This window comes from Lepidothrix coronata, unplaced genomic scaffold (genome assembly GCF_001604755.1).
Source record: "Lepidothrix coronata isolate B3197 unplaced genomic scaffold, Lepidothrix_coronata-1.0 Scaffold14, whole genome shotgun sequence".
Classification (NCBI taxonomy): Eukaryota; Metazoa; Chordata; class Aves; order Passeriformes; family Pipridae; genus Lepidothrix; species Lepidothrix coronata.
Genome location: NW_016690194.1, coordinates 2,339,559 through 2,367,521, shown reverse-complemented (window position 1 = coordinate 2,367,521; position 27,963 = coordinate 2,339,559). Strand labels below are relative to the sequence as shown.

Below are 27,963 nucleotides of genomic sequence, written 5' to 3'. Positions count from 1 at the left end.
CCTACTTGCATATTGGGCTGAAGTAGGTTCCTTTACTAGTGGAATAAGGGTGAGTGAAGGATACAGTTTGCAGTATTTTCTGCTTTCATCCAGAAGATGTCTGTTATTTTGCCTAAGAAAAATTACTGTTACGTAGAAGAGGGAATTGAAATTTTGAAACGGAAAGCTTAAACAAAAATTAGAATGAAATGCATTAAAATTTCGATGTCTGCTAGTCACTGCCCCCTTCATCCCATTGTCAAACATAAGACTCTCTCTAGGCTGTTAAGGTCAGTTTTGAGGAAGTCTGTGACTGGAGGTAAAGTTCTTCCATCCTGTCCTGCTTTTCTTCTGCAACGAAAAGCAGCATGAGCAAGAGAAGAAGAAGGATGCTTGCTAGCATAAAAATACTGAAGAAAAGATATGAACCTTTCTCAGAAATACACAAACATCAAAAGTAATAAACCAGAGAGGTTTCTTTGGTCTCATAAAAAAGTACAAAAATATTTGAGAGGACATTACTAATGTCAGTCTTTCCAGAAAGAAAAGGGGCCTCTGGTGGTCTAGTGGTTAGGGTGCAGGACTCTCACTGCTGCGACCCGGGTTCGATTCCCAGCCCCCCGGGCAGATGGAGCTCGTTAGCCCTGTGAGGCAATCCATCTAAGAGAAGGTCACTCTAAACAAACCTACGTTCTGAGACCCTCACTGCCACTGTCCAAGCGTGCTTGGCCCTGGCAGATGAACCTCAGGATTAAAGGGTGGGCTCAGTTCAGCGCACGCTGTGTCTCACCTAAAAAATCCACTGCGCAGGCTCGAAGGGTTAATGACCTTTCCCAAATCTTCGCTCGCAAAGACTGGCCATTATTATTATCTTTCCAGAAAGAAAATAGCTTTGCATATGTGAGCAGCTTCTTTAAAAAGGAAGAATTTGTGGAGCACTGTATAAATGCTGGGTAGGCAGGATAACATACTTTGCTGCTGCTGGCTGGAGGTGCAGCAGCAGTAGAATTTATGAAGACTGGAGGTAATTTTCTTCCTGATAGAAGCTGTCTTGTCTTACAGAGCTATGTGAAGCTTGGTGGTGATGCAGTGGTCGGGAGGCAGAAGGAGAGACTGCAGATGACTATGCTAGCTGTTATCCACCAGCACATTTCTCAGAGTATATTAGTGGTTGTGTATACTAGATCATTCTTGCTCTTACTTTTGTTGTAGGGAAGGATTATCCTTTTCCTTAGCAGGAACAGGTTTTTTTTTAAGTTTACACCTACATTCCCATTGCTGAATTGCAAACCAAAAAAATTATGCAAACCACGTCTGAATATGCATGTGCTCTATAACCATCGATGCAAACAGAAATGAGGGTTGAGATGCATTGAATCCATAGGATCTTCTGTCATGCAGTCTCATCATAAGCTTTCCTCAGGCACTGAAATTAAACAGCAGGGAGCCTTTCAGTACTGGCAGCTGACTTGCTGTGTCAAATTTGGTGATGCTCTGACAAAGCTCCACAGGAAATGTGGAAAAAAAAATAATTTTCATGGCTGAAGCACAGCTCTGCGTTTATTTAGGCGCACCTTTAACCAAAGCCCAGTAGCTGCTGGTTCACACAGCCGGCTGTGTGAAGGCAGGTGATCACCCTTATTTAGCAGTACCACTGGCCACGTGACAAGAAAATGGTGGAGGATCTGTATTCCTAGTAAACTGCTATAGAACAAGGGATGTTGAAGTGCAGCAGTAACGCATCTTTACTGTTTTTGCAGTAGAAAGGCCTTTTCAAGTCTTTAGAAGGTAAGCATTGCTTTACTCGGAGAGACAGATATGCAGAAGGTTTTCTGATTAACGGCTCTATTGTTGCAGTTACCTTAGACAGAAAAAGGGTAAATGTTAGTCAGCACGATGCAAAGCACCCAGGACCTCATTACTGAAAATAGGGCAGCTGTATTTTAATTCTGCAGCTCTTTATGAGAGAAGCTTACATCAGTTCAATGGGATTTCTTTTGTCTGAGCACAGGCATGGTATTTATAATTAGGAAACAAAACTTCGCTGCACAGTCACCTAACGTGTTGGATTATTTTCAGCTTATTTGCCTAGCTCTAAGGATAAAAAAGGTGGACAAAAAAGGAATGAAAGGGCATTGTCAGCGGATAGCTTGCTTTTAAGACTGCTTAATTACTGGTATCTTGCCTGGCTCCGATAGCTCTCATTGTAGACTACTTGACAATATAGCTTTCTTTTTTTCCCTATAAATTGAAGCATATGAGTTTTGCATTTTTTTGCAATGTCCTCTTAAAATGTTGCAGTGAACAGCATATGTAATCTTTGAAGGTTAACTGATAAAGGATGCAGCAATAATCTCAGTGGTAAGAGGACTGAAAAATTACTGCAAAAGTTGTTTTTTACAGGCAGTGTTTTTGTTTAAATTTAATTATAGGAGCTTGATTCAGCTCCATTCAGTTGCTTGCTTGCTTTTCTGTCTGTGATGAAGGAATTAAAATATTCTTCAGTTTTAAGTATGGTTAGCAAACAAATCATAGTGATTTTCAGGATGCATTGAAATGTATAGAGTGTTTAAATATTGGCTACTTAGAGTAACACTGAAAGGAAATGTATGCAGGGTTGTTTGGTACATTTAGCCAGAATTGTTATAAGTTGGGGGCGGGTGGAACAGGCAGGCAGAGATGTCATTTCTGGACTTACCTTAATTAATACAACTGGGAAGCAGAGCTGTTTTCGGAAAGGGAGGATGCACACACCTCTAGCAGCACTGTGAGGAGGCATTAAAGCAACTGCGAGGCTCAGACCGGGGGAACAATACACACCAATCCTTACTGTGCCAAACATTTCTTTTTTCTAGGGCTGCCATGTTCATTCCACTATTCTCAACCATGCCTTCCACTGGTATCTCATGTGGGGCAGGGGTGCACAAAAATCTAAAATAACCCTCTTTTTTCCTATCTTTGATGAGTCTGTTTTTTATTTGACATTACATAAATCTTGACAATATTACAGAAAATCCATGTAGTTAGCAACAAGCTTAGTGTTTGCATAAATTCACTACTTTAAAAACTTAGATCCTGCTACAAGCAGTCTTTTGTGTTTTTGTGGTATCTCCTTATAGTATTCAGCAGTAACGGGAGAGCAGAACAGTGTTATTTAAGAGCTTATAATATGTCTGTAGGAAAAGAGTAGGAAAACACAAAGTCATCTTTAAGCTGCAATCTTTGTTCCGGCAAAGGATGCATCTCTCAAACTTAGAAATAATGAATAGGTGAGAATATGATTTTGATAGCATCTGCGAATATTGATTAAGGTTTTATTATCACTGTAGTGTCATCAGGGCTGGAGACACTTCCTACCAGATCAAATATCCAGAAAATAACAGTGCTATTGCAGCAACAAATGATACAGAGGCAGAGGGGAGGATGGCAGTGACATTCCAGTTACTTGACAGATTTCATAGTTTATCTGCTTTGTTTTCCTTTGGACATTGAAGGCAATCGTTTAGGTGTTATGGGATTTTATGAATTAACTCATTCAGATATTACTTATTAGTTCTTGGTATATCCTGTAATTTGTGGTGTCTATAGCCATTGCATCTATGAAAAAATAGCAGCAGATCAGACTTCCTCATTTCTCACAGATGAAAGCTGACTGTGTCCTAGAAGAAGAAGATCAATCTCCTCAGCAGAAAACACTTGCAGCAAATTCTAAAAGCTGTCTGATGGGCAGCAGCCCAGCAGGATACACCTTTGCGTTTCTAAAGCAGTAGGGCATATAACTAAGCTTGTCCTTGTATTTCCCAGGCTATAATGTGAGGAGTGCCATGTGGAGGAAGGAGCCCCATATTCTCACCTTCTTCCTGAATATTACTTCTTCAGTCTGGCATTTCCTGTCGTCTGAGTATTTCACAGCATTTTTTGCTATGTCTGACATTATCCTCTTTCTCACACTTAAGTTGCTTTTTATCTTCCTACTGCTACTGTGGTCATTCCAGCTCAGTGACAAAGTTCTGCTTCTGAAAATGCTTCTGGCTTTCTGCATCTCCCATCTCCCATTGCATATGCCTTTTAGACCTGCTAACTGCAGGGTCTGACAGTCTTTCCTGCTTTGAACACCTCCTGACAGTGCAAGCAAACTGCAGGATAGCATGTTTGGTGCCAGTTTTACTGCTTCAGTAGAGCTTATGTGCCCTGATTAGGAGCCTTCTCTGGCTCCTGACTGGGGCTTTTCCCGTGTTTTTCCCAAGCTGCAAGTCACCCAATATGGATAAGAACTTCTCAGTTACCAGTTTACACCTATTAGGATATTTCCATTTTAATCTGCTGCTTAAAATTACCGCTCCACATTCTGCATTGTCACTTAAATCCCCCTACTCTTTATTACATCTCTGGCAACCGCAGCTTTAAGAAACACCGGAGTTTAACATTAAAGCCTTTTTAGAGCCTTTTCTTTAGGTCAGCCATAGCCAAGATAGGGAAAATGTATCTGTTAGTTACTCTTTGTAAGTTTGCCATAGTAGGTAAGATATGAATCTAAATTATAGTAACATTGAACATTATAAGTTGTGAAATCCTAGTTACATTACCATGGAAAAGATGGAAGGATGGAAATTTTGGCAGTACAGTAGCACAGAAGTCAGAAAAGAAATTAACAATATTTAAGGTATTGAAGGAATAAAAGTTGTTTGAGAAGAATAGAGAATAAGGTCATAGGACCAGGGAAAGGGAATATGAGGGGAGGAAAGATAGAAGTCATACAGTATAAAAAAATGTTGCCATGTATCTTTCCCTGCCTATCAGCATGTTGTGCAAAGGCTGAACTTGAAATCAAAAGATGGAAGGAGTGATAGAAAAATACTAATGCTTTAATGGACAGATAAATAAAAACCTGTACATCTTGATGTTGAGTTCTTATGATTAGCAGTTCTAAACATCATCCCTTACACATTTTATCATATGATCAAGACAGATGTCACCTATTGTAAGATACTTTGTTAAAACATTTGATTCCAGCTGGTATAGGATGGTAATAAGTGTCATCATCATTATACATGTCATCTTTCATACACGAAGAGAAACAAATGCATTAAGCAATGCAAGAAGTTGACAGTATTACAGAAACATTGCTGACCATGAGCCAGCAGTGTGCCCAGGTGGCCAAGAAGGCCAATGGCATCCTGGCTTGGATCAGGAACAGTGTGGCCAGCAGGACCAGGGAAGTGATTTTTCCCCTCTACTCAGCACTGGTGAGGCCACACCTGTAGAACTGTGTCCTGTTCTGGGGCCCTCAGTTCAAAAAGAATATTGAGGTGCTGGAGCAGGTCCAGAGAAGAGCAACAAGGCTGGTGAAGGGACTCAAGCACAAGTCCTATGAGGAGAGGCTGAGGGAGCTGGGGTTGTTTAGTCTGGAGAAGAGGAGGCTCAGGGGAAACCTCATCACTCTCTACAACTCCCTGAAGGGAGGTTGTAGCCAGGTGGGGGTTGGTCTCTTCTCCCAGGCAACCAGCAGTAGGACAAGAGGGCATGGTCTTAAGCTGTGCCAGGGGAGGTTTATGTTGGATATTAGGAAGAAATTTCTTACAGAGAGAGTAATCAGACATTGGAATGGGTTGCCTAGGGTGGATTCTCTGTCCCTGGAGGTTTTTAAGATGAGACTGGATGTGGCACTTAATGCCACGGTCTATAACCATGGTGGTAGTGGATCAAGGGTTGGACTTGATGATCTTAGACGTCTTTTCCAACCCCGTTGATTCTATGATTCTATGAAAAGCCCAGTAGTAAAGAGGAAATAGCTATGGAAGTTCAGATGTTCCTCAGTTTCAGAACTAATGGTTATGACTGTGTTATTTGAGCATGTCTTCCTTTGGAAACAAACATGTTTGATAAGGTGTAGATTGTAATAATAGTTGGAGGGGAGTTCCCCACACAAGTACAGTGAGAATTTTCAAACTTCCTAGAGATTTTTCAGCTCCTATTCCTGCAAACTCTACCCCATTAACTACTCTTAAAGCATTAGCATACTTGCTGAAACTACAGGTGGCTGCACTGGGTAGAAGGTGCACACTGCTTTTTCAAATGCTGTTCATGTGCCAGTTGCATCATTTGAAGCTGCAGGTATTCTGATGAATGATCAGATGAACAGCACAGTATGGCAGGAAAATGGTCACTTTGAACTCCACATTCTGGAAAGAAAACTGGTTTTAAGGTGAGAAAAACTAAAACAGAGTTTTCTAAAGGAATAATTAATTGCTCAGTGAAAGTAAAAGGTCAGAATCAGGTCCCAGATATATGATTATGCCTGGCATCTTAATAAATTTTAGAAATACAAATTTCAAAGAAAATATATTTTCGGGTTACACCTAAAAATCTTTTGAATCAGATTGATTTAACTTCTACTTTCCCTTCTGGCATTATCATGTTACAGTATATTTGTAATGTTTGTTCAGCAGTTGTTATTGCTCAACAGATCATTTAGATCTGTGGAATATTATTTGTAGAATACTCACAACATTTATTAAGAGCAGAGAGATCAGATGAATTGAAACATGCCTTCTAAATGCCAATACTGCTTCGAACCTACACAGCACTTTGCCAGACCTTGTGATCTTTCAGTATTGATGGAGGAGCACCAATCGCGCATGCTCACCACCTTTGTGTTGTTAATCCTGGCAATTTTCCACCGTCTCAGTAAAGATTAAGGAGCATTGATGTAGGCACCTAACAGAGGCACCTAACCCTGCTCTTAGGGCAAGACTATATGGTGGTATATGAATGCAATGCCAAAGCAAATAAATAGATGTTTAGTGACCTGTTATTTCTGTCTTAGCATTTGTTACTCTCTACCTATTTTTGCACACAGAATATTGACTTAAGGGAATATTTTTGGAGTGGTAATATTGGTAGTATTAGGAAGCAGCAGGTTCTGCACTTCACTGGAAAATATGTAGTTGGAGACAGTGCTATTTTATGGATACAGTTGGAAAATATTGCCCTAAAGAATTGGCTCCTGTCTGTGCTTATGCCATGAAGTTATTATGAGATGTGGGGCAGGTCATAGGAGTCAGAAGCTGCTTGAATTGCATATGTCCTTCTCCACTCACCATTAACTGAGTTGGGTTTTTTTGGATGCCAAACTGAAGCCATTGGAATCTGATGATACCAGGTTTTTTTTGTGGGACGTAGTCATGAGGATCGGTAATGCCATACAGATGTTATAAAATGCTACATATTCAGAAAAAAAGCCAAAGGTTATTAGGCATCATGTATCAGGAACTCACAACTAATGGACACTCTCAAAGTTAATTTCTCTGATTCTCTTCTGTAACAGTGAATAATTTATTGTCTTTAACTCATAAAGCTGTTGCCCGAAGTATGGTAAATTATTTTTCGAAATATTATTTAGATGATTAGTAGCTCTGAAAAGCACCAGGAAGGGATGATGGCCTTGTCTCTAGAGCAGTGTTTGAATGTTGCATGGTTAATAATGCATGGGGTTGCAGAAAGGACAAGATAAGTTAAGAAATAGTTGTGCATTGGGTTGCACTGTCTTTGCTGTAGCATCCTATGGCCTGCTGGTGACAAACCTCTAGGAAGAGACTTTTGGAGACTCTGGGGTCTCCTGCAGGCAGCATCAGCCTTGCTTGCATTTCTAAGACCCCATTTCAGCAAGACATCTAGGTTTGGGTCTTTAAATTTCCCTCATTCCGTATTAAGATATGTTTTTATTTCATATGGCTGGAAGTCACAGGTAATTGAAGAAGCCTGGAGCCTTGGATTCCTTCCATAAGCCAGCCTCATCCATGGGCATATGCATAAGGTTGCTGAAATAGCCTAGTGAATTCCATTATGCCTGTTTACTTAGATTTGTCCCTCCATGGCTTTGCCTGCTTCTCTTGTGCTGTGGCACAGGGAGGAAGCTGGCAGGGAGTGAGGACAGACAGTATGTGGCTGCCTAGCAGCAGTGAAAGCAGAGGCATGTGCTTTATATTTTTTAACAGTCTTAAAGTGATATAAGCAGCCAGGAGAGCCTACTACTATGACTGGCTACCTGGGGAAAAAAGGAGGCTTACAGTACTGATTTGAAAAGAGGAACGAGGAAAAAGATCAGTAGGTAAAGAAATACTAAATAATGAATTTGATTGGAGAATAGGAAACATTTTCATAAAGAATGGTTAAAAATGGCCCAAAGTGAGAATTTTAACATGTTCTCAAATCTTGTGGCTAGAATACAGGATTTTTCTACAGAGAGAATATTATCCCTTGCTGACATGCCTAACCTTTTCATCCAACTGTCATGCTGAAAATGAAGTAAAATGTCAGTACATGGAAAACATGGAGTAACAGCATAACCAATAAAAGAAGACTTAAGTCTGAAAAATGAAGTATGAAAACCAAGGAACTTAGATTTTTACTAATTTTTAGCAATTGTTTGTTCTGTGCCTGTTGTAAGTGACATCCTTTTCTGTAAAATGGGATTATGAGCATGTTATCTACTATGCAGCAAGCAGTATGACAATGATTAGTTGACATTTGATTAGTAAACCTTTTGGCTCATACAAATCACCACAGCTTTTTTTTTTTTTTTTTCTGATTTGCATCCAGATACAGGAGTAAAAGTCTCATGTTATGCATAAATTCTAGTACTCAATCTATAGATTTTTCCTGAACTAATTTATGATTAAAAGCTACTAAATAAATAGCAATAGAAACACAGGTAATTTAGTATCCTAACATATGGTTGCTAAATGCAGGTCTTGGGAGGTTATAAAATTAATCCATTTTACAAGTCACCTGTATACAGTATAATTATTTTACACAACTGTGAGTAAAAGTAATTACTCTTTTTATAGTCTCAGATATCCTGGAGTGGATTCCTTCCCATATACTCATTTTCTTGATATGAAGATACAGTTGAAGCATAGTCTCTGACTGATATTGACTAAATCTTGCACAGTATATGTCACTTTGATTTGTTGCATACTCTGCTACAGTTTAGGGATCATTAATTCTGCTGAACCCAAAAAATTCACACCACAGTCTCTTATCTCTGAGTAGGCATCAGTATAAATTTTTGGGTTTTGTCTAGAAGTTTTGTAGCAAAGACTAGGAAGTAATTTTGGGTTTATTGCGAATGGGTTTCTTCAGCTCAAAGTGCACAATCCATTTGGGTTTTTAGCGACTAATGTTTCTGACTTCTTTCTCTGGTTTTTTTCTGTGTGTTTTCGTCAAACTTTCTTTACACTAAAGCCCATATTTTTTCAGGTGTTATTTTTCAACATTATGTAGTAACACTGTTTCCTAGAGCACCTGTTTTTGTCTGTAGACACAGTTGATATTGAAGTATGTCCAGCAGTTCTCTGAGTTTGTAGAACATTGCTTCCCATTTTACATGGATGATAAGTATCAAAATGCAAACACATGCAGATTAAATTAGAATTTGTTTTGAGTCCATTAGCATTAAAGGTCTATGAAATAACATATCTCAGTTGTAACATAGTTTATGCAGTTGCATCTCTAATTGGAAGAACCATCCTCTATTTAAAACAAAGAACAGAGTGACTATGTTCTGTCTTTTTTGAGCACTGCAAGAAAAAGTAGTGAAAGTAGAAAGTAGACATTTGCTGTTATTTTAAAACATACTACTGTAGTGATGGTCTGTGAACTTCTCATATCTTTTTCTGAGCAGAAATGGCACAGCAATTACAAGCCACAAGCTTGGAGCACACATACATAATGTACAAGAGAAAGGGAAAGATGTTTTATTTGGATAGAAATGCAAAACAGCAAAACAGTTTCGTTTCTAAAAATGAAATAAAGTGTGAAATGTTTAATTGTGATAACAGAGTGGGTTTTGATACCTTTTATATGAGGTGAGGTGAATGAGAGGAATGTTGGAGTAGTGTCCTGGTTTCAGTGGGGATAGAGTTCATTTTTTCTCAGTAGCTGGTGCAATGCTGTGTTTTGGATTCAGTGTGAGAATAATGTTGATAATACACTGATATTTTAATTGCTGCTAACTAGTGCTTACCCTAAGTCAAAGATGTTTTCAGTGTCTCATGACCTATCAGCAAGTAGGTGCACAAGAAGTCAGGAAGGAGCATAGCTGGAACAGGTGACCCAAGCTGGCCAAAGGGGTATTTCACACCATAGAACATCATGCCCAGTATATTAACTGGGGATTTATCCAGAAAGGGGACCAATCATGGTTCGAGAACAAAGCTGTTGTTGTTATTAATTACTATTATTATTAAATTGTTCTTATCTCAACCAAGTCTTAGTATTGATTCTCTACCCCATCCCACTGGGGTGAGGGGAAGTGAGCGAGTTGCTATAAGGTGCTTAGTTGCCAGCTCAGCCTAAACCATGACAAGTAGCTACAGAGATGGGTGATAGTGAAGCACTACTTCTAAGTCAGATATCTGTTGAGATATTTCGGCTTTAAATTCACATGAATTTCTGTAGCACAGAATTGTAAACAAAGAATAATATAACAATTAAGGAAACACCATGTGTAAACTCCTTCTTGATGTAAATTGTAGTTTGTGGAGTGCTTGAACATTTGCATTAGGCTCCACTTCTGAGGCTTTTAATTGCTCCTTAGTAGGAAAGAATTCTCATTTTGTCTGAAAGAGGTTAGACATCTTCCAGGTGGAGCAATCAAAATGCCACGAGACCCATCAGTAGGTTGCTTCTGGCAGCAGAAAGGCCACAGATGGGTTTGCACAAGATACTGGCCTTTGGCCTAGCAACACAACACTCCTTAATCCTAAGGGCACTTACAGATGGAGCTGTGCTGAGAGGCATTGGACAGGTATTACTGGATAAATACTTTTTAATACCTTCTAAGGAAAATACTGTACTCCTATGTTCAATCCCTCCAGTTCTCATTTCTGTTTTCCTGGGCTCTGGACTTGCGTAAGGGTGGTGTCACAAGGTGGAGACAGGAGGGGTTCAAAGGATAAGGACTTTGTGCTGCCTGTGTGCTAAAAAAGTAATTGGAGGAGGAGTTAAGGTTCCCTTTCTTGTTTTCATACCAAAAATTTCATAATTAGTGCATTCATTCTCAAAACAGCTCAATTTTTCGCTGCAAACCAGTGAGGAAGTGGGCTGTAAGGAGGACTTTATTCCCCTCCAAGACCAGGGTATACCTGCATTATGTGTGGAATTTGAGAATATGAAAAAAGCCTATATGTCTAGTCTCTGAATAACTTTTTCATTGTACTTCATCTCCCCTCCTCCCATTTAATATCCAAACCAAGCAAGTATTAATATGAGTGGAGGATATTTCATCCAGGTCATTCCTTTTACTCATCGTGCTTTGAAACTTCATAAAAAACTTTTGACATCTTGTAAAAAATTAAGTATAAAAGTATTTCTGTATATAGAGGGAACAGCATGGAGGAAATGTGATTTACTTATCTAGGAAAAGTGTTTGGCAGCTGTGGGCTTCACTTCAGAATAAATTTCTGCAATGGTGAGTACAGAAACCTGGGAAAACATGTACAATTTAAAGTCAGGCTGGTAAGTTGTGCTAGGTTGGAGTGGAGGAATTTGCTTTATAGAAGTGACAGTCACCGCTGGATTAATGTTCTCTTTTGCAGGTTGTAGGTGTTCATTCAGAGCAGTGCATTGTAGACATTTCTTGTTTTAGACTAAAGAAATTAACTTCTTGATATGTAATTGCTGTAGAGCACCTTGGGAAGCTGGTGATATATATCACAGATGACACAAGGGAGAGGCAGCACAGCCCATAGGAATTATGACATATTGCTGTGAATATTCAGAGCTGCTCTTTCCAAAATAGCAGAATGCTACTGTACCTAGAAAAGTCAGGAAGGATAACTTTTATTCGGAGAAACACTAATTTGAGATGGCACTCAGAATTCTTTAAAGCTTATTAATTTATTGAGCTGTAAGAATGTCTTACAAAAACAGCAAGGAAAGTGTTTCAGCCTCCAGCCTCTCCTCCTTTCATATGAATTTAGTGTCTGCCTCTGNTTGAGAAACAGGTGTTTTAGCTGCTTCTGAACAAGTATGTTGACCTGAATATCAGAGCAAATAATTAGTAACTTGATTCCCAGTGTAGCTGATCCTTAATGACCTGTCTGTGTACAACATAAAAGAAGTCATTTATGACACAAAAACCCTTAATTGACTTTGACCTCTGTTCCAAGTAAAAGAGCCTTTTTTTATCAATCCAGTAAATCATATCTGATTAGAATGGACCTTTCTAAAGTAACATAATTTATTTCTTCAATAAGGAGCGTTTATTAAAATGGGATTAAAAATAAAAATATTTTTCTTTCTCTAATGTTGTTGGCCAGATCATCCATGGCATCAGTTGCAATGAATAGAAAGCAAGGAATTTTATAAGCCTGGATTTTGGAAGTATGTGACGTAGTCTGTGGGAAAGGAAGAGGAGATAGTTGCCTATTTTAAAGTTTTTGGAGTCTGTCTTCCATTACTAGAGTTCTTGCTGAGCTCTGCCAAGAGCTTCTACACAGCCGGAAATTACTCTGAAAAGTGCTGAGCTGCTCAGCATAACATGCTCTCAAAAGCCAATTTTGAGAAAAATCCAGTTTCTGAGAAAATGAGGAGGTATATCTGTAGAAAACAACCTTCATCCATATCCTGTTCATTCTGATGGCAATTCTGGAGCCATATGTCAAGGCAGTGTCACAGAAGTCATACTCACTGACTGACTTTCTACAGCCATGAGATTTGAAAGATGCCTGTATTGCCTATTAATTTATGACTGAACAAATATTAACTTGGCGTTTAAAAAATAGGAAGTTTCACAGAACATAAGGCATGTATGTCTGGCGAGGACAATTTAATCTGTTTGGGCAAAGCACAGGGAATATGGAAAAATAGGACTAGCTTCCTAGTCAGACTCTTCTCCAAAAAGTCTGTTGGCTGTATTTGACAGTAAGTAAGAAGTTGACACAATTTAAAAAAACAAAACCAAAAAGAAGCAAAAAAAGTCACTCACCCACATCCCCGCCCCCCCTCCCCAAAAAAACCAAACAAAAATACCCCACACCAAAAATCCCCAAACAAACAGAGAAAAAACCCACAGGAATTTAATCGCTGCTAAAAATCTTCTGAAAGGTGATAACATCTTTTATGTGATTGAAGATAAAATGGAGAAGCTTGTGTCAGCAATGCTTTTGGTACTGGACTTAAACTCATTTTTAAATGCCTGCTTTGGTCCAGAGCTTTCAGGACCACAGACCAAATTAAATAACCAAATATGAACAATATGGATTATTGACATTAATAACACTGTGCCAACAAAATAAAATTAGAGATTCACAGAGAAATTCTGATGCTGTTTAACGTAATCCCTAAGTGAGGGGTATTTTTTAGTATACTGCCTGTAGCTGTATTTCAGCAGAAATTGAAACACAAGTATCTTTCAATCCCTAGAAATGTAGTCTTCTTCTAAACACAGCTATGATATAAAATTCTGGTATAAGTCAGCTGTGGTGGTCCCAGTGAAAGCCGAAAAGCATTTCGAATTTTTGTTGTGAAAGTGTAAGAGACTCTACAGAAAGCAGCAAATAGAGATGCCACAAGGAGAAAAGCAGTCTTAATGCATTCCTGGAAATGTCATGACTTAGAAAAATTCTGTCCCAGGCATTGCAAAAATTTTAGACAACTCTAAATTTGTGAATTAATGACTTGTGTGAAATTGCTTTTTTTATGTTATGATTATCACTGTTTCTGTAGGGATAGAGTATACAAAATTTAGTCATGATCTTATCATACAGAGATGATCTTCATTCTGCTCAAACATTTTTGTTTTGTGCAGAGAATAGTGTCTCTTTTTAATACAGAAACCCAAAAATTCACTATTCTCCTGTATCTTAGTCTTCACACAGCTTTGAGTGTTTCCTTTCAAATAATGTCCTGCAGTAATTTCCAAAGCTTGTTCAGTAAGGAATTACCATTTGGTCTGATAAGGCTGTAAGAAATACTATAAATTAATGGTTTATGTGACTGTATCACAACCCTGTTCTGTCCAACCAAAACATAAACCCTTGAGTACCTATAAGTCATCGTCTGACTAGTCCTGAGCTGCTGTAACCAAAGAACTCTTCATAGTTTTATTTTTAGAAAGGTTAATAATGCACCAAATAATATCTTACTCTGAATTTAAAATGGGTTAGAAGTATTCATCCTCTCCCCACACTCTTTCCACTACTATGGTTTCTTACCTTATCTGGCTGTTACTTACAGAACTTCTTCAGAATTCAAATTTTTCTATAGTAAGTTCAGATGAATGAATTATATTTCATTACACGTATTTTACTATGAATTGAATAGACACACACAAAAAAAACCAAATACTCTACTGATTTATTTATGTTTTCTAAGTAAATTGTGATGGTATTGAGTGCTTCTGAACACAGATAATTCTACAGAGTAGGAAAAAAAAAAAGGAAATGGTACTTTACAGACAATTTGTGCCATTCATTTTATTCATAAGCAGGATACTTTGATCAAGTTTTTTCACTGTTATTTTGTGTATCCAAAGAGAAAGATTATTCAAGCCTTATTTGACAGTAATTAAACATATTCCAGAATTGGCATGTTTTGTAAGAATTATTAAGCTGTTCATCCCTGTACTTTTGAAAGATATAGTATAGAGAATGTGGAGATAAAATCAAAATTAGTAGAACAAGTTTTTATTGAGAGAGAAGGCTTGGTTATGAGTTGAGCAGCACAACGGTGTTTAACCATAGTGTTAAATTTTCTGTATTCTTTATGGCCCCACGGAAATGCGGGAGTTCACTAGTTTCCCTGTGATGGCATGGGGCTTGAGGTCAAGATCTTTTTCAACTTTTAGCACAGTGAAGCCTTTGGCAGACCTACATATACACATTTACTTTTAATTTGTATGAAATTAATAAGAAATCACAGAAACTGTACTCACAGTCTGATACAGTGATTGACCAGAAGAGTCTTGTCTGCACACAGTAAGATAATAAGGATAGTCCTTCTCATTGGGAAAATGAGAGTAGGAAGAAACTGCAGGAGCAAGAAGCCAAGCCTATTCAGCTCTGTTCAGCTGAATCATTCATAACATAGCTAGCTGATGCTGTGGCAGAGAAAAGTACCTTCTTTGAACTCATCACACTTCTGTTAGTCAAAGTGTAAAAATGGTCTATTCTTCAGATTTTGGGGGGAGGTGGGAATAGACACTTTGGAATAGTAATATAATTTATACAATAATACAGTTATTTTGGTAAAGTGAATGAAGCTCTCTTGAAGTCATACATTTTCATTGCAAATGGTTTGTAAGTTGTCAAGAGTGTCCTGAAAATGTAAAATATTTTTTCTATTTGGAGTCCAACCATCCTTCCAGCAAGTATTTTGTAGAATACTTGAATAGCGAATAGACATGAAAACAGTTCAAGTCAATTTCTTTAAGCATTCAACCATCTTTGTTGCTGTTTGCACCATGTAATGCCTTTTCCTTGTCTTATGTATGTATGAAAGTTAAATGTAATTTCTTAATACCATCCTAAAAATGGAATCTAGGTAGGATATTTTGCAACATTTTAGTCTTTGAAAATCTGTGATGTAATTTTGGTTCTCATTTTTGTACTTTCTGAACTCTTTCAGTGCAGTACATGAACTGCTTCAGTACTACTAATTTGGGTCAGAATTGTTCTAAAATACAATTGATACCAAAAGAATGAAAAAAACCGCTTATCTCATTTTTGCTATACAGTAAATGTATATACAGTTGTGAATATACTGTTTTACAAAGAGAAGCTGAAGCTCCCTGCAATCATGTATCTAGTTTGCTGGATGACAAAAGACCAACTTCATTTGCATAAAATGAGAAACACTGCTGTTTGTCAACCTATTATTATTCAGTGCTGTGTCTTGATACAGGTAAAAGTGGGTATCTGTGCCCCGTAGTCTCCAAAGGCTCTACAGAAATGTGCATAAATTAGGGGTAGAAACGACACAGTACAATTACAACAGCTGTGTTTGCTTCTCACATCAGTTTTGTGGTCAGACTCTGAACTGGCTATGCTGAAGGATATTTCAGTTCCCTGTAATCACATGAGCTGTATTGATACCTAGGTCAAGCCATGCATCTCTTTAAGATTTTACTTTGTATTTTATCTCTCAGGTTGGTAGAAGAGGATGTGGGAATGGACATCCCCTTATCTGAGGGTGTACTAAGCCCCAGTTCTACAGAGATGAGACCTGGTGAGATAAGCTCTAACTCATTTTCTTAGTTGTATCTTATTCCCATGGCGTTTAATTTTGCAGTGAGAAAGATATTTCTGTGCTGGTAAAGAATCAGTTCAGTGTCAAAAAGAAAAAAAGTGTTAAGTTTGCTTTATTTAGTCAATTATTTTCTTCATTTGAGAAATAATAATTGTAATGTTACATTTTCTCTTGTGCATTGTTTAGTCCTTGTGAAGTTTTAATAATTTGTATTATTTACTTTATAATTGACTACTTCTAAGTGAACTAAGTTAGAACAGCTCGAAATGGGCCACACAACATACAGGCAAGGGGCAAAGGCATATCTAGCTTTTGTCTTTTTGAAGACTATTTTTATTTAAGACTGATTAAGAGACTGAGGGTTTTTTTATTTCTATTATTGTATTAAGATATTGCATAGTTAAATTAAAGACATAACTACTTGCAAATCAGCACCATTCAAGTAGCACCAAGTGCATGAGACAATAAATATTTACTGGGGGGTTCACTCCTGTGAATTTTCCCAGGACTCAGCAATGTCTTGGTTCATAGCTCAAATGACGTGTATATTGCTCTTTAAATTCTTAAGCAGTTTGGTCAGAGCATGTTCAGATTTTTGTCTGATGATTGCAGAAAACAGAATCTGGATTTTGCATAATTTAGCAGCTCTGAGCTACACTAATTGTTCCTGTAAATGCTTGTTTTATTTCACTAAATAGCAATGTTGATATTTGTATTTTGTGTTAGGTGGTCTTAAATGTCATGGTGTTACTAAAATTGATCTCAGTGTGTTTGAAGTGGTTTTTAAGTGTATGGGAGGTGAATTGTGTGTGGAGTAGATAAAGTTCCTTTTTTCCTCGTCTTTTTTTTTTAAGAACCTCCCAATTCTCTTGATCTTAATGGTTCCCAACCCCGAAGGATAAAGCTCACTGCTCCAAACATCAATCTCTCTTTGGACCAGAGTGAAGGGTCTGTACTTTCTGATGACAATTTGGATACACCAGATGAAATTGACATCAATGTAGATGACCTTGACACTCCTGATGAAGCAGACTCATTTGAATACACTGGACAAGGTAATATTTTAAATTGTAAACACAGAGTTCATCTTTTTTTTTTTTTTTACTGCTTACATGATCAGTCTCATGTCTGTCAGGTTATCAGTATGGTTAAAGCATTCAAGAGTTAATGCTAGGCATCCAGGTTACTTTTGCTGTCTGCTATTTTTTAATCTTTCACCTGTGTAAAATAGTATACTTCTACTTTTTTAGAGTGCAGAAAAAAATAGTACAGCTGATCTAATAAAGTAAGAGCAGCTACCTAGAGAGAATCAAATTCAGAGTCCCGTCTTTGTCCAGTACTATAGGACTTGTCTGAAAACAAGAAGAAAGCAATTGATCTTTGTTATAGAGAACGCTCTAGCTAACTGCAGCTTAGCGCAGCGCTGGGCAGCTCTAGCTTACAGTTACATCAGTAGTACTTGGGAATATAACTTTGTGCAAAATGTTGACTGAGATAAGCTGCACCAAAGATCTTGCAGTGTATAAGTGAGGTAGACACAATGTGCTGAGAGGTCTTCCGTTAAGAAGAAATGTCGACTTTTTATTCCCATGTATGATTGAGAAGCTGAGATGTGGAAGGTTGTGTGCATAACCTGATAAAGCCAGCTCAGGTGATGGAACAACAGAATTCTTCATTCCAGTTATTTAAATATCGTTTCTCAGCAGAACTAGCCATGCAGTATAGATACACCCCGAAGTGTGCAGTGAGACCCTTCACTCTTCCTTTGCATATTCATGATTTTCTCTCAAAGAAATATGATGTGAAAGTGTTTTACACTGTTTAACTTACTTTATTTACCTTCATGATGTACAAAATAGGGTGATAACACTCATTCCTTGCTGGTACCTCATAAAACATACAAGACCTGTAATCACTGATGTGATCATACAGATAATAAGCTATTTGATGGAAAAAGAAGTGTGATCATTTTACAACCTACAGCAGAAAGAAACTTTTAAGAACTGGATCAGTTTAAACGGAATTTTCCCATGCATTTACATTCTCTAGTGCTAGTGAGGTCACTTGAGCATACAAGAACAGTTTCATCATTTTAAGTGATATTGCTAAAGAAGCATTACTGTGTACTCAATCATGCATGAGCATCTCTAATGTTACTTCTCATTAGAAGGCCGATATCCTTATGGGTAGATGCAGAGCATAGAGATGAGTTGCTTGATGGTTAGAAGATTTTATAGCAAAGGTTAACACACACACATGCACGAGCTAACCTGCTTAGACTGTTGTGACTACCATGTGAGAGAAAAGAAATCTCTGCCTGCAGTAGAACAGATTTTGCCTTTAAGCCCTCAAATAATTAAATTCAGCTCTAGTGATTTTGGTGGCAGTTGTATTTCTGGCAAGCATTTCTTCCCAGTGTTTTTTTTTTGCTGCTTTCTAAATGTGATGTTCTTAAAGTTGGACCAGTTTTCCTGAACTCCTCTGTGAAGAGCTCAAGGTCCCTGGGTTTTTGGTGACATTTTTGCAGTTGTGTAGTTTGGTTTAAGACATACTTAGTAACAAAAATGTCTTCCACTTAGAAGAGCCATGAACAGATAGTAGAAAAGGAAAAAAAAGTCAACATTTTGTCAAAAGAAGCCAGCATAATAAAAGAATAATAAAAGAAGTTAGCTATAAATAAAATGAATCTAATAGCTAAGATTATAGTCTTAAGAAAAGTGAAAAATGGTTTAATTGCATGGTAAATAGCCTTTGTTATCTTTGTACTTTTGTACTCTGCCATTAGCTAGTATGCACTCTGATGTTAGCAGCACTCAGAGTCTCCCACAGTTTAATGTTTCTAACTGGTGCCAAACCCAGGAAAGTAAATAACAAGAAGACGTAGCTGCTGAGACCATAGAGAGCAGTGATTTTTAACTTTTCATGATGAGACTGTTGAAAGTCCCTTTAAACTATGAAAGACAACAGAGAAAACTTGTTTAGAGATTGGTTGATCATCAGTTTCACAGAGTGGTTTTCTTTTTGTCACTAATACCATACATTTAAACATTCTTTTTCAGAACCCATGCTAGTTTCTGAAATAATTTTTTTATTATTATTGCTTTAGATGGCATAAGAATTGCATTTCTGAAGACCATACGTGAATATCATTGAAGGCCTGCCCCCAAATCAGCATTATTTGTAAAGTAAAAGTGTTTATTATTTTGTCTGCAGATGTTTGTGTTCTTTCAAATTTCACACTAGTGCATCTTTCTCTGCAAAATCAACACTTCAGGCAGTACAGCAGAGCTACTTCATCAGGAAGAGGCAGTCTTGTATAATTTCTATCAAAAAATAATTCATGTGTCTGATTTCAGCATCAGAAGTTTTATCAGGATCTTTGTCATTCTTCATCATCTGCGCTTTCACCAACAAAAAAAAAAAAATAATAATTATCAGACCCCAAACACAATTTTGGCACTAGTCTGCAAGTTACCTAGCCCAGCCTCTTTTCACTAAAGCTGTTTTGCTAGCTACCGTTCTCTGCCTCAGTCATGATCTTTATAGAGGGGGGTATTCTGTCAGTATAATGCCCTAACAATACTTCATATTAGGGACAGAAAATACAAGACAGGCAGCAGTAGAAATTCAAACTTTGTTAGTCACAGAATCATAGAATCAACTGGGTTGGAAGGGACCTCCGAGATCATCAAGTCCAACCCTTGATCCACTACCGCTGTGGTTGCTAGACCATGGCACTAAGTGCCACATCCAGTCTCATCTTAAAAACCTCCAGGGATGGAGAATCCACCCTAGGCAACCCATTCCAATGCCTGATTACCCTCTGTGTAAAGAATTTCTTTCTAATATCTAACCTAAACCTCCCCTGGCACAACTTGAAACCATGCCCTCTTGTCTTGCTGATAGTTGCCTGGGAAAAGAGACCAACCCCCACCTGGCTACAACCTGCTTTCAGGGAGTTGTAGAGAGTGATGAGGTCTCCCCTGAGCCTCCTCTTCTCCAGGCTGAACAGCCCCAGCTCCCTCAGCCTCTCCTCATAGGACTTGTGCTTGTGTCCCTTCATCAGCCTCATTGCTTTTCTCTGGACCTGCTCCAGCACCTCAATATCCTTCCTGAACTGAGGGCCCCAAAACTGGACACAGTACTCCAGGTGTGGCCTCACCAGCGCTGAGTACAGGGGAAGAATCGCTTCCTTGGACCTGTTGGCCACACTGTTCCTGATCCAGGCCAGGATGCCATTGGCCTTCTTGGCCACCTGGGCACACTGCTGGCTCATGTTCAGCTTCCTGTCATACTGTAACAAAGCAAAAAAATATATACTCAACCTAATATATAGATTTTTAATAGCTTTTTTTGTGTGTACTTAGAGAAACTTGGTATTTCTAATAAATTTTGTGAAATTATTGATAGGTATTAACGGAGAAATCAGTTTTACAATTTAAGAGTTAGTACACATATGTGTTTGTGCCTAAAGGTTCTGTGTAGAGATATATGGTATAAACACAGTATACTATTGTATTCCTAATTTCATAAAGATAACTGATTTAATTTTTACAATAAACTAGTGTGTTTTAAGGATCATATACTTCAATTTGTATGAGTAGTTCAAGAAGCAGTATTAACCAGAGGCATCTGTAGATAACCCAATACATAGAAGGGTTTGAGGACATCTATGAAATATTGTGTTCTTTAGTTCTTGTCAATTAAACTTGCTTCTTTTAGTTTATTCTTAATTCTTATAGATCTCTTTGGTATTTTCAAATATTTTCAAAATACAGCTTTTAAAGTACACACGTGTATGTCATTATGTATCTCAATGTATCTTTGTTTACTTTTACCTCGCTTATTGATTTGCAAATAAAATTCTGCTCTTATGACTGCACAGCCAGCATCATGCTTTAAAAAGAACAATTTACTTCAAATATGTGTAATGCATAAAAGGTACAGAATCTTTACGATGAAGGTAAATTAACAATATCTATACAGAATGTTGCAAAATAGTACAAAAGAGGAATTTTTTTTTTACCCCATGGAAAACACAGTATGTTGTAACAAAAACTAAAGAGGGAAAATAAGTATTTCCAGCTGTGGACATAATCACTTTTCCTGTCACTTTCTCTGTAAACAGCCATTAAATTTGAAAAACTGGAATGCAGTTAAGAACATTCTTGTCCATGTCCAATGGAAATGTAGATTTTATTAATTACATCACAGTTTTTCTGAAACTAAGAGTATCCAGCAGAGAGGCTGTGTTTGAGACTTCCTAGTCACTTGTCAGCCATACAGTTTATTTACTGTGGTCATTGTGCCTGTGGACTACATGTGCCTGTTCTCTCAAGGGTGCTCATAGAACAAGTCAGACTGCATGGCTGCTCTGTACTTCACATCTGTGAGAAAACTGGTATTTAACCTCAGCCACAGTCCTTGGGGAAGGCAACTACTGTGCTTACATGAGGAGTCAGCATGACTGAAGCAGAAGAAGATGGATGTTCTTCATATTTTCTGGTGGTGAATGTGAAGAGATTGGAGACAAACTGGGAAAAAGTTGAGAAGCTATAGCTCTCTGATAATTCCTCTCTAGACAGGAGGTATTCCTGTGTTCACTTTTAGTTCTCCCTTTTTTTTTTTTCAGCATAGTTCTTATACCTGCAACACAAACATTTTAAAAGGCCTATGGTGCAGTAACTAGTGAGCAGCTACTCAGTTTTACCAACTGGATGCAAAACCAAAAATCCCGTGGCAATATTCCTCACAGTGATAGATGCTGTTGTTCTTTTTGTGTTCCTAATAATGAAAAGTCTTAAAAAATGGAAACTTCTCATTGACTGGCTGTCAGATGATCGCATTCTGCTCTTACTTATACCAGTACTGTAAGAATCCAGTTAATTTCAGTCATTCATTTCAAGTGTATGTAACAGCAACAGTATTTAGAGGTAATATATACAATATATACAGGAGGAGGTAATATATACAGTTTTGTTTTTTAGAAGAGCATACTGCTACTAAGGATGCTTCTCAGGAAGAATCTGAATCAATTCCAGAGTACACTGCTGAAGAGGAGCGAGAGGACAACAGGTTATGGAGAACGGTCGTTATTGGAGAACAAGAACAGAGAATTGATATGAAAGTCATTGAACCATACAAAAAGGTCATTTCACATGGAGGTAGGAAAAACCTATAAGTATTTTTTAAATTGATGTAAAAAAATCATACTTTATTGATCATGATTTCTGGTTTTGTTCTGTTATCATACTGGCAGGGGGAGAGAAAATTTTATTTTTCAGCCTTGGCTGAAAATCAACTTGGCTTTCAATTCAGTGTGGCAATGACTAATAAGTGGTTTAAATTCAAAGCTATTTCAGGAGCAGCAAACTGACATACATGTGTCAGGAACAATTTGGTCATTGTAGGCTAAAATTGTCTTGAACAAGTTAAAAAGCTTTTGACCTACAGCAAAATAAAATTTTGAAAACATTATTCTGTGGGTTTTGACAAAAACTTTTGCATGAGGAAGTAGAGTGGCAAAAGCAAAGATACAGAAAGCCCTGCGGTTTTCATTCATCTGGCTAAGCTCCCTATGCTGTTTTTCTGCCATTTATAGTTGTTGGCAGCATTTCACCAGGAACTGGTTTATGGGTTTTTTTCACGTGATTTGTTAATGAAAATCAAATAACGTATCGAAAAAACATTTAAAGTAGGAGAATGACCTTGTATGCTTGTTATATTGTCTAATTTGCTCATCTGCTCCCCAGCCTCTTCAGAGAATCACAGAATATGCTGAGTTGGAGAATTTGTAGTTTTGGTGTTACTAGTACACTTCTGTATAAATTAATACAAATGGCTAAATATTACTCTAGCTATTAACGGAAGAAAGAGAAACAAAGCTTTCTAAGTGCCTTTTCCTATTTGTCTCAGGTTTAGATTATCTTTGGACTCTGTATCTTTCAAGGACTCTCTTTACTCTCTGTTAAGTAAAGTGTTGTGTAAGGATGAGTTGTTCTATTCCTGCAAAACCTGAGGTAGGCAACTCAGCCTCTCAGAGGTGAGATTTGTGAGTTTATATGAGGATGCTTTTGTCACGGTGTTGTTGGTCTGTAACATCATTTAAAGGTCAGCCATTTTTTCCAGTATATTTTCAGTGTTGAATCTCTATCTGGTAAAAGTGACATAAATAAATTATGGTTAGTTATATTACCCGAGGATGTGGTTCTCAGATTTGCCCATTTACATTAAAAAGCAGATAAATGCTAGCCTACAGGTATTAATGGTGGCCAGTGTGCAGAAGGTTTAATCAGAATTAATAATGTTCAAACCTCCAAGCATTTGTGCACTACCACACCACCATCAAAGATTTATGAATATGATGACACCTCAGACACAGTTTAGCAAACAGACACAGATGGCATAATTTAGGAAACAAACACAAAATACTTTGGGGCCTTACTAATTGTGTTTATGTATTTTTTTTATGCTGTAAACTAGTCAATATACATTTGTGGTGAAAACTGTTTCCTAGTAGATGCTGATGTATATGTGTATATCAGCATTTGTGAAGAATAAATACTAGTCCATTTTAGCGAGTGAATAAGTAGCTCTGGCAGACATCTCTGATGGCAATTGTGAAGTACACAATAATGCACAGTTATCAATGGGAGTCTAGGTAACTCAGTTCAACTCTCAGTATGAAATAATTTGAATTCAAATTTTACGTGTCTGACACCTTGTTTTGTTAGATCACTCAAATCTAAGATAAAGAGCATTAAGTTTCCTTTACTTTTGAAAGGGTACTGGTCAGTGGAGTTAGCCATTAGACAAACAGTGTGACATAGAACAATAAGTTTCAGTCTGCCGGTGCCTAAATTGGAAATTTTGCCTCATATCTAGCCAAATCAAAGTAGGTTAAGGACTGGATTAAATGAAGTTGCAAACTGGAGATGTGGAAACCAAAATCATTTAGTTGCATGGATTGTGGGAAGACTTTGCACAGCTCTAACAGTTTCTGCATTATGGCAACTAGGCCTATTCTGTATGAAGTTCACTTGGCAATACTTTAGTGGAGTGTTTAGAGGGCCAGGAATCTTTCCTTTAACCTCAAGATTAATAATAGATTCTGACTAAAATTAGTTAATTGGAAGTCAAGCAATCTTGATGATTTGATGGTCTACTGAATATTCCTCCCTGACAAATGACAGATAACAGCAAATGCAGAATTTATGTGGTAGCCACAAAATAGGAAAGGGGAGAGTAGACTTGGCAGTGTAGGCATGAGGTTGTCTTCAACATATTTCTCTTTGCATAGGCTGAGAATTTGGGCAAATGGCATTTACTGCCTTCTAGTGGTGAATTAAAATGCACTTCTCCCTTGGATGAACATTCCTTCCCTTCAAGCGTGTGTGAGGAAAAGTGGTTTAGACTTATCTGTGGGTTTTTCTTCCATGGGTTGTTAGTTAGCATCTGCACATAATCATTTTGCTTTCCATGAACTTTGGACTGTTCCGTGTATTTTAGTGGGCACACCTGCCACAAAGTGCTCTTGCTATAAAACTCCTGTGCCAGCTGGGCAGATTACTTTATGGCAGCATGATATAAAATCTTTTAAAGTTTTCTTTTAATTTTATGGAAGGAAAGAAATGTCCTCCCTATTTGAAGCCTGAGGAGAAAAGAAATACTGCTTTATTCCTGTTGTTGGTTAACCCCAGCTGGCAACCAAGCCCCACACAGCCACTCACTCACTCACTCACTCCTCCCTATGGTGAATCAGAAGGGTAAGAGTGAATAAGCTTATGGGTTGAGATAAGGACAGTTTAATAGGTAAAGCAAAAGCTGTGCACTCCAGCAAATCAAACCAAGGAATTCATTTACTGCTTCCCATCACTGGGAAAGCAGAGCTCCACTATGAGTAGCAGTGACTTGGGAAGACAAACACCATCACTCCCAACTTCCCCCCTTCGTTCTTCTCCCCATGGCTCTGTATGCTGAGCATCATGCCATATGGTATAGAATATCCTTTGGGTCCATTGGGGTCAGCTGTCCTGGCAGTGTCCCCTCCCAACTTCTTATGCACCCTCAGCCTACTCACTGAGGGGGAGAGCAGTACAAGAAGTGAAAAAGGCCTTGGCTCTGTGCAAGCACTGCTGAGCAATAACAAAAACATTTCTATATTATCAACACTGTTTTCAGTCCAAATCCAAAACATAGCCCTGTATTAGCCACCGTGAAGAAAACTAAGTGTATCCCAGCCAAACACAACACAATTCCATAATAATCTAGCTGAAACAATAATTTGTGCCAAAAACAGGACTGGAGTTCCATGAGCATTTTAGTTAGATGCTGTCCTCTGGTATCAAAAAAGCACTGTGGAAGTCTTAAAATCTCCTTTTAGAAGGGTTGGTTAAGTCGTGGTATTATCCTTTAATTTTTGTTAGGAATGTGTTACTGTCTCTAAGGGAAATGAAAGTTTCCTTCCTTCACAAACATTATCATCTCCCCGTCATGGTCAGTTTCTTCTAGATTCTTTTGAAAAGCTTTTGAGTTGTTCTCTGAGTATATCCAGCTTTGTCTCTCTGCATCATTAGTGCTATCTATTTACAACCATTTCTACAGCATCTTTATAAATTCCCTCCTGATTGCACGTATCCTTTAAGCAAAACTTAAAACTGAAATGCAGAAGTATTTTTTATTTATCATTAGTAATACAGGATTGTGGAGAAGACTAACCATCATTAATCCATCAGAAGAAGAAAATATTTTATTTTGGGTAACAAGCAACATCCTGGACCCCAGAATGGTAGTGCTACAGCTTTGAGGGTTTACAGCTGTTATTAGGCAGTGGTGCAGCCCAGAGAATGCCAGTATTGGATGATTGGAGTGTCCAAGGTAAAAAAGTAATTTACACAAAACTTGCAAGAAAGGATTTAACTGGTCCCCAGGAGCTCTTATGGTATAGTGGTATGGAGTCATAATTGTAATATCCTAAAGCCATTGGAGCTGCACAAACCAACTGATATTGGATTGGAAGACTTTGCGAAACATCATTCAAACAATGCAAGACAGCAAATGTAGGAGATTTTCTTTAGCTCCTTATTGCTCAATCTGAGGTGAGCATTCAGCACATAATTGCCACAGAGATGCAATAAACCTTAAGTAGAAGCCTTAGAAGGTGTTTTTGCTGGTCTCTATAAAAAGTTTACTAATTGTTGTGCTAAGTGTGTTTTTTGAGAATTCAACTGACTCTCATACGTCCTTATGACTTGATGATAGTTCATACATTTTCAGTCTGCTTCAGCATTAGACACAGTAGCTCTGTTACAGGACTTTGAGATTTCTTTTTAAATTTATTCTGTTAAAAGCCTTTGACAAAGATAAAAATGCCTTTTCATTTTTTTTCCACAGGATATTATGGTGATGGTCTGAATGCTATCATTGTGTTTGCAGCATGCTTCTTGCCAGACAGCAGTCAAACTGATTACAACTATGTCATGGAAAACCTTTTCCTGTGAGTGATACATAAGCAATGTAGCAGAGTCTTGAGTTAGTACTCATAATTATACAGTGAGAGGTAACCTGTCTTTAATTAAGAGGTAATTTTGGTCATTAGAAGTGGAGTGATCTGAATGACAAGGAAAACAGTAGTTTTAGATAAACTTCTCATTGGAGTATTATTTTGTTATTTTTTACCTATTCACCCCCCAAAATTAAGATGTATTTGTCAGTACCAAATCTGACTGTAGTATTTCCCTAAATGTCAAGGAATGCAGTATCTTCAACTCCTTGGGACTACAGTCTTTGCACTGTTTCACTAGTGATTTCCATCTCTCGCTGAGAACAATCAGCAAGGCTTACACCACCAGACTGTTTCTCACTATGTGTTGTTGATTTTATATTATCATGATGTATCACTGTATATATTTTTAATATATGCTGTGCTGTGTTCAGAAGTCACAGGGCCATTTTTTGACACTTGTTTTTAAAATACAGAATAAATGGCAGTTACTGACACAAACAGCTCTAAGTTTCCTGACTCCGGCTGCTTCTGCTTCATCTAGAAGTGGCAGGGGCCAGTTGGGCAGGACACAGATTTGGCCACAAAACTCCAAATTTATCACAGGAAAATTACTCCTAATAGCAATTTGTTTTGGCAGCCAAAAATTGGGAAGGCAGCACTACCCTCAAGTATCTCCAGCTACTTCCACTTACAGCTGTTAAAAAAATCAATCTGTCCAGTGTTTTCTGTGCTAAACCCCAGAAGTAATTTCTAAAGCCAGCAGAAGACCTGGCATTTGCCATTTGCAGCTTACAGGGCACTAGAGCACAGACCAAAGTCTCCTTAAAATTCCAGTCCTTGAAGATGCACTTGGTGATAGCCAATGCCTTTAACATTGTCTTTATGAGTGAAAAACAAGAATGGGTGCTTTAGTTCCTGCTCAGAACAACTGCTGTCATTTGCCTGGTAGAGCCTCTAAGAGCCCCATGTAATCTATATCTGATAACTGATATACACAATGCCCAGTGATTTAAAAGGTAGGCAGGAATTACTACAGTGGTTGCAACTTGATAAGTAAGGAACAAAGCTGAGAATAACTGTGACTGGCATTCAATAGTTCTTCTTTGTCTTCACCCAAGACCCTTGTCCAGATAGAGCTGGTGGTAAATGGACTTTGCAGAGAAAGCCCTAAGAACCTTTTCCACATGGCTTGAGGTTACTGCCAAAGTCAGTTTTAAAATAACTTTCTC

General features: G+C 37.9%; 1 protein-coding gene across 6 annotated transcripts in view; it reads left to right on the top strand.

The window, feature by feature from the left end:
* Window positions 1-27,963, top strand: part of PRUNE2 (prune homolog 2) — a 148,545-nt gene that overhangs the window by 103,752 nt on the left and 16,830 nt on the right. For 5 of the 6 annotated variants that reach the window (XM_017806206.1, XM_017806208.1, XM_017806207.1 and 2 more), the window contains exons 10-13: window positions 16,130-16,209; window positions 17,085-17,285; window positions 22,218-22,394; window positions 26,623-26,725. In XM_017806206.1, the coding sequence (XP_017661695.1) occupies window positions 16,130-16,209; window positions 17,085-17,285; window positions 22,218-22,394; window positions 26,623-26,725 (561 nt within the window). Of the gene's footprint in view, window positions 1-16,129; window positions 16,210-17,084; window positions 17,286-22,204; window positions 22,395-26,622; window positions 26,726-27,963 lie in introns of those variants that run through there. The other variant, XM_017806210.1, reaches the window with a different exon arrangement.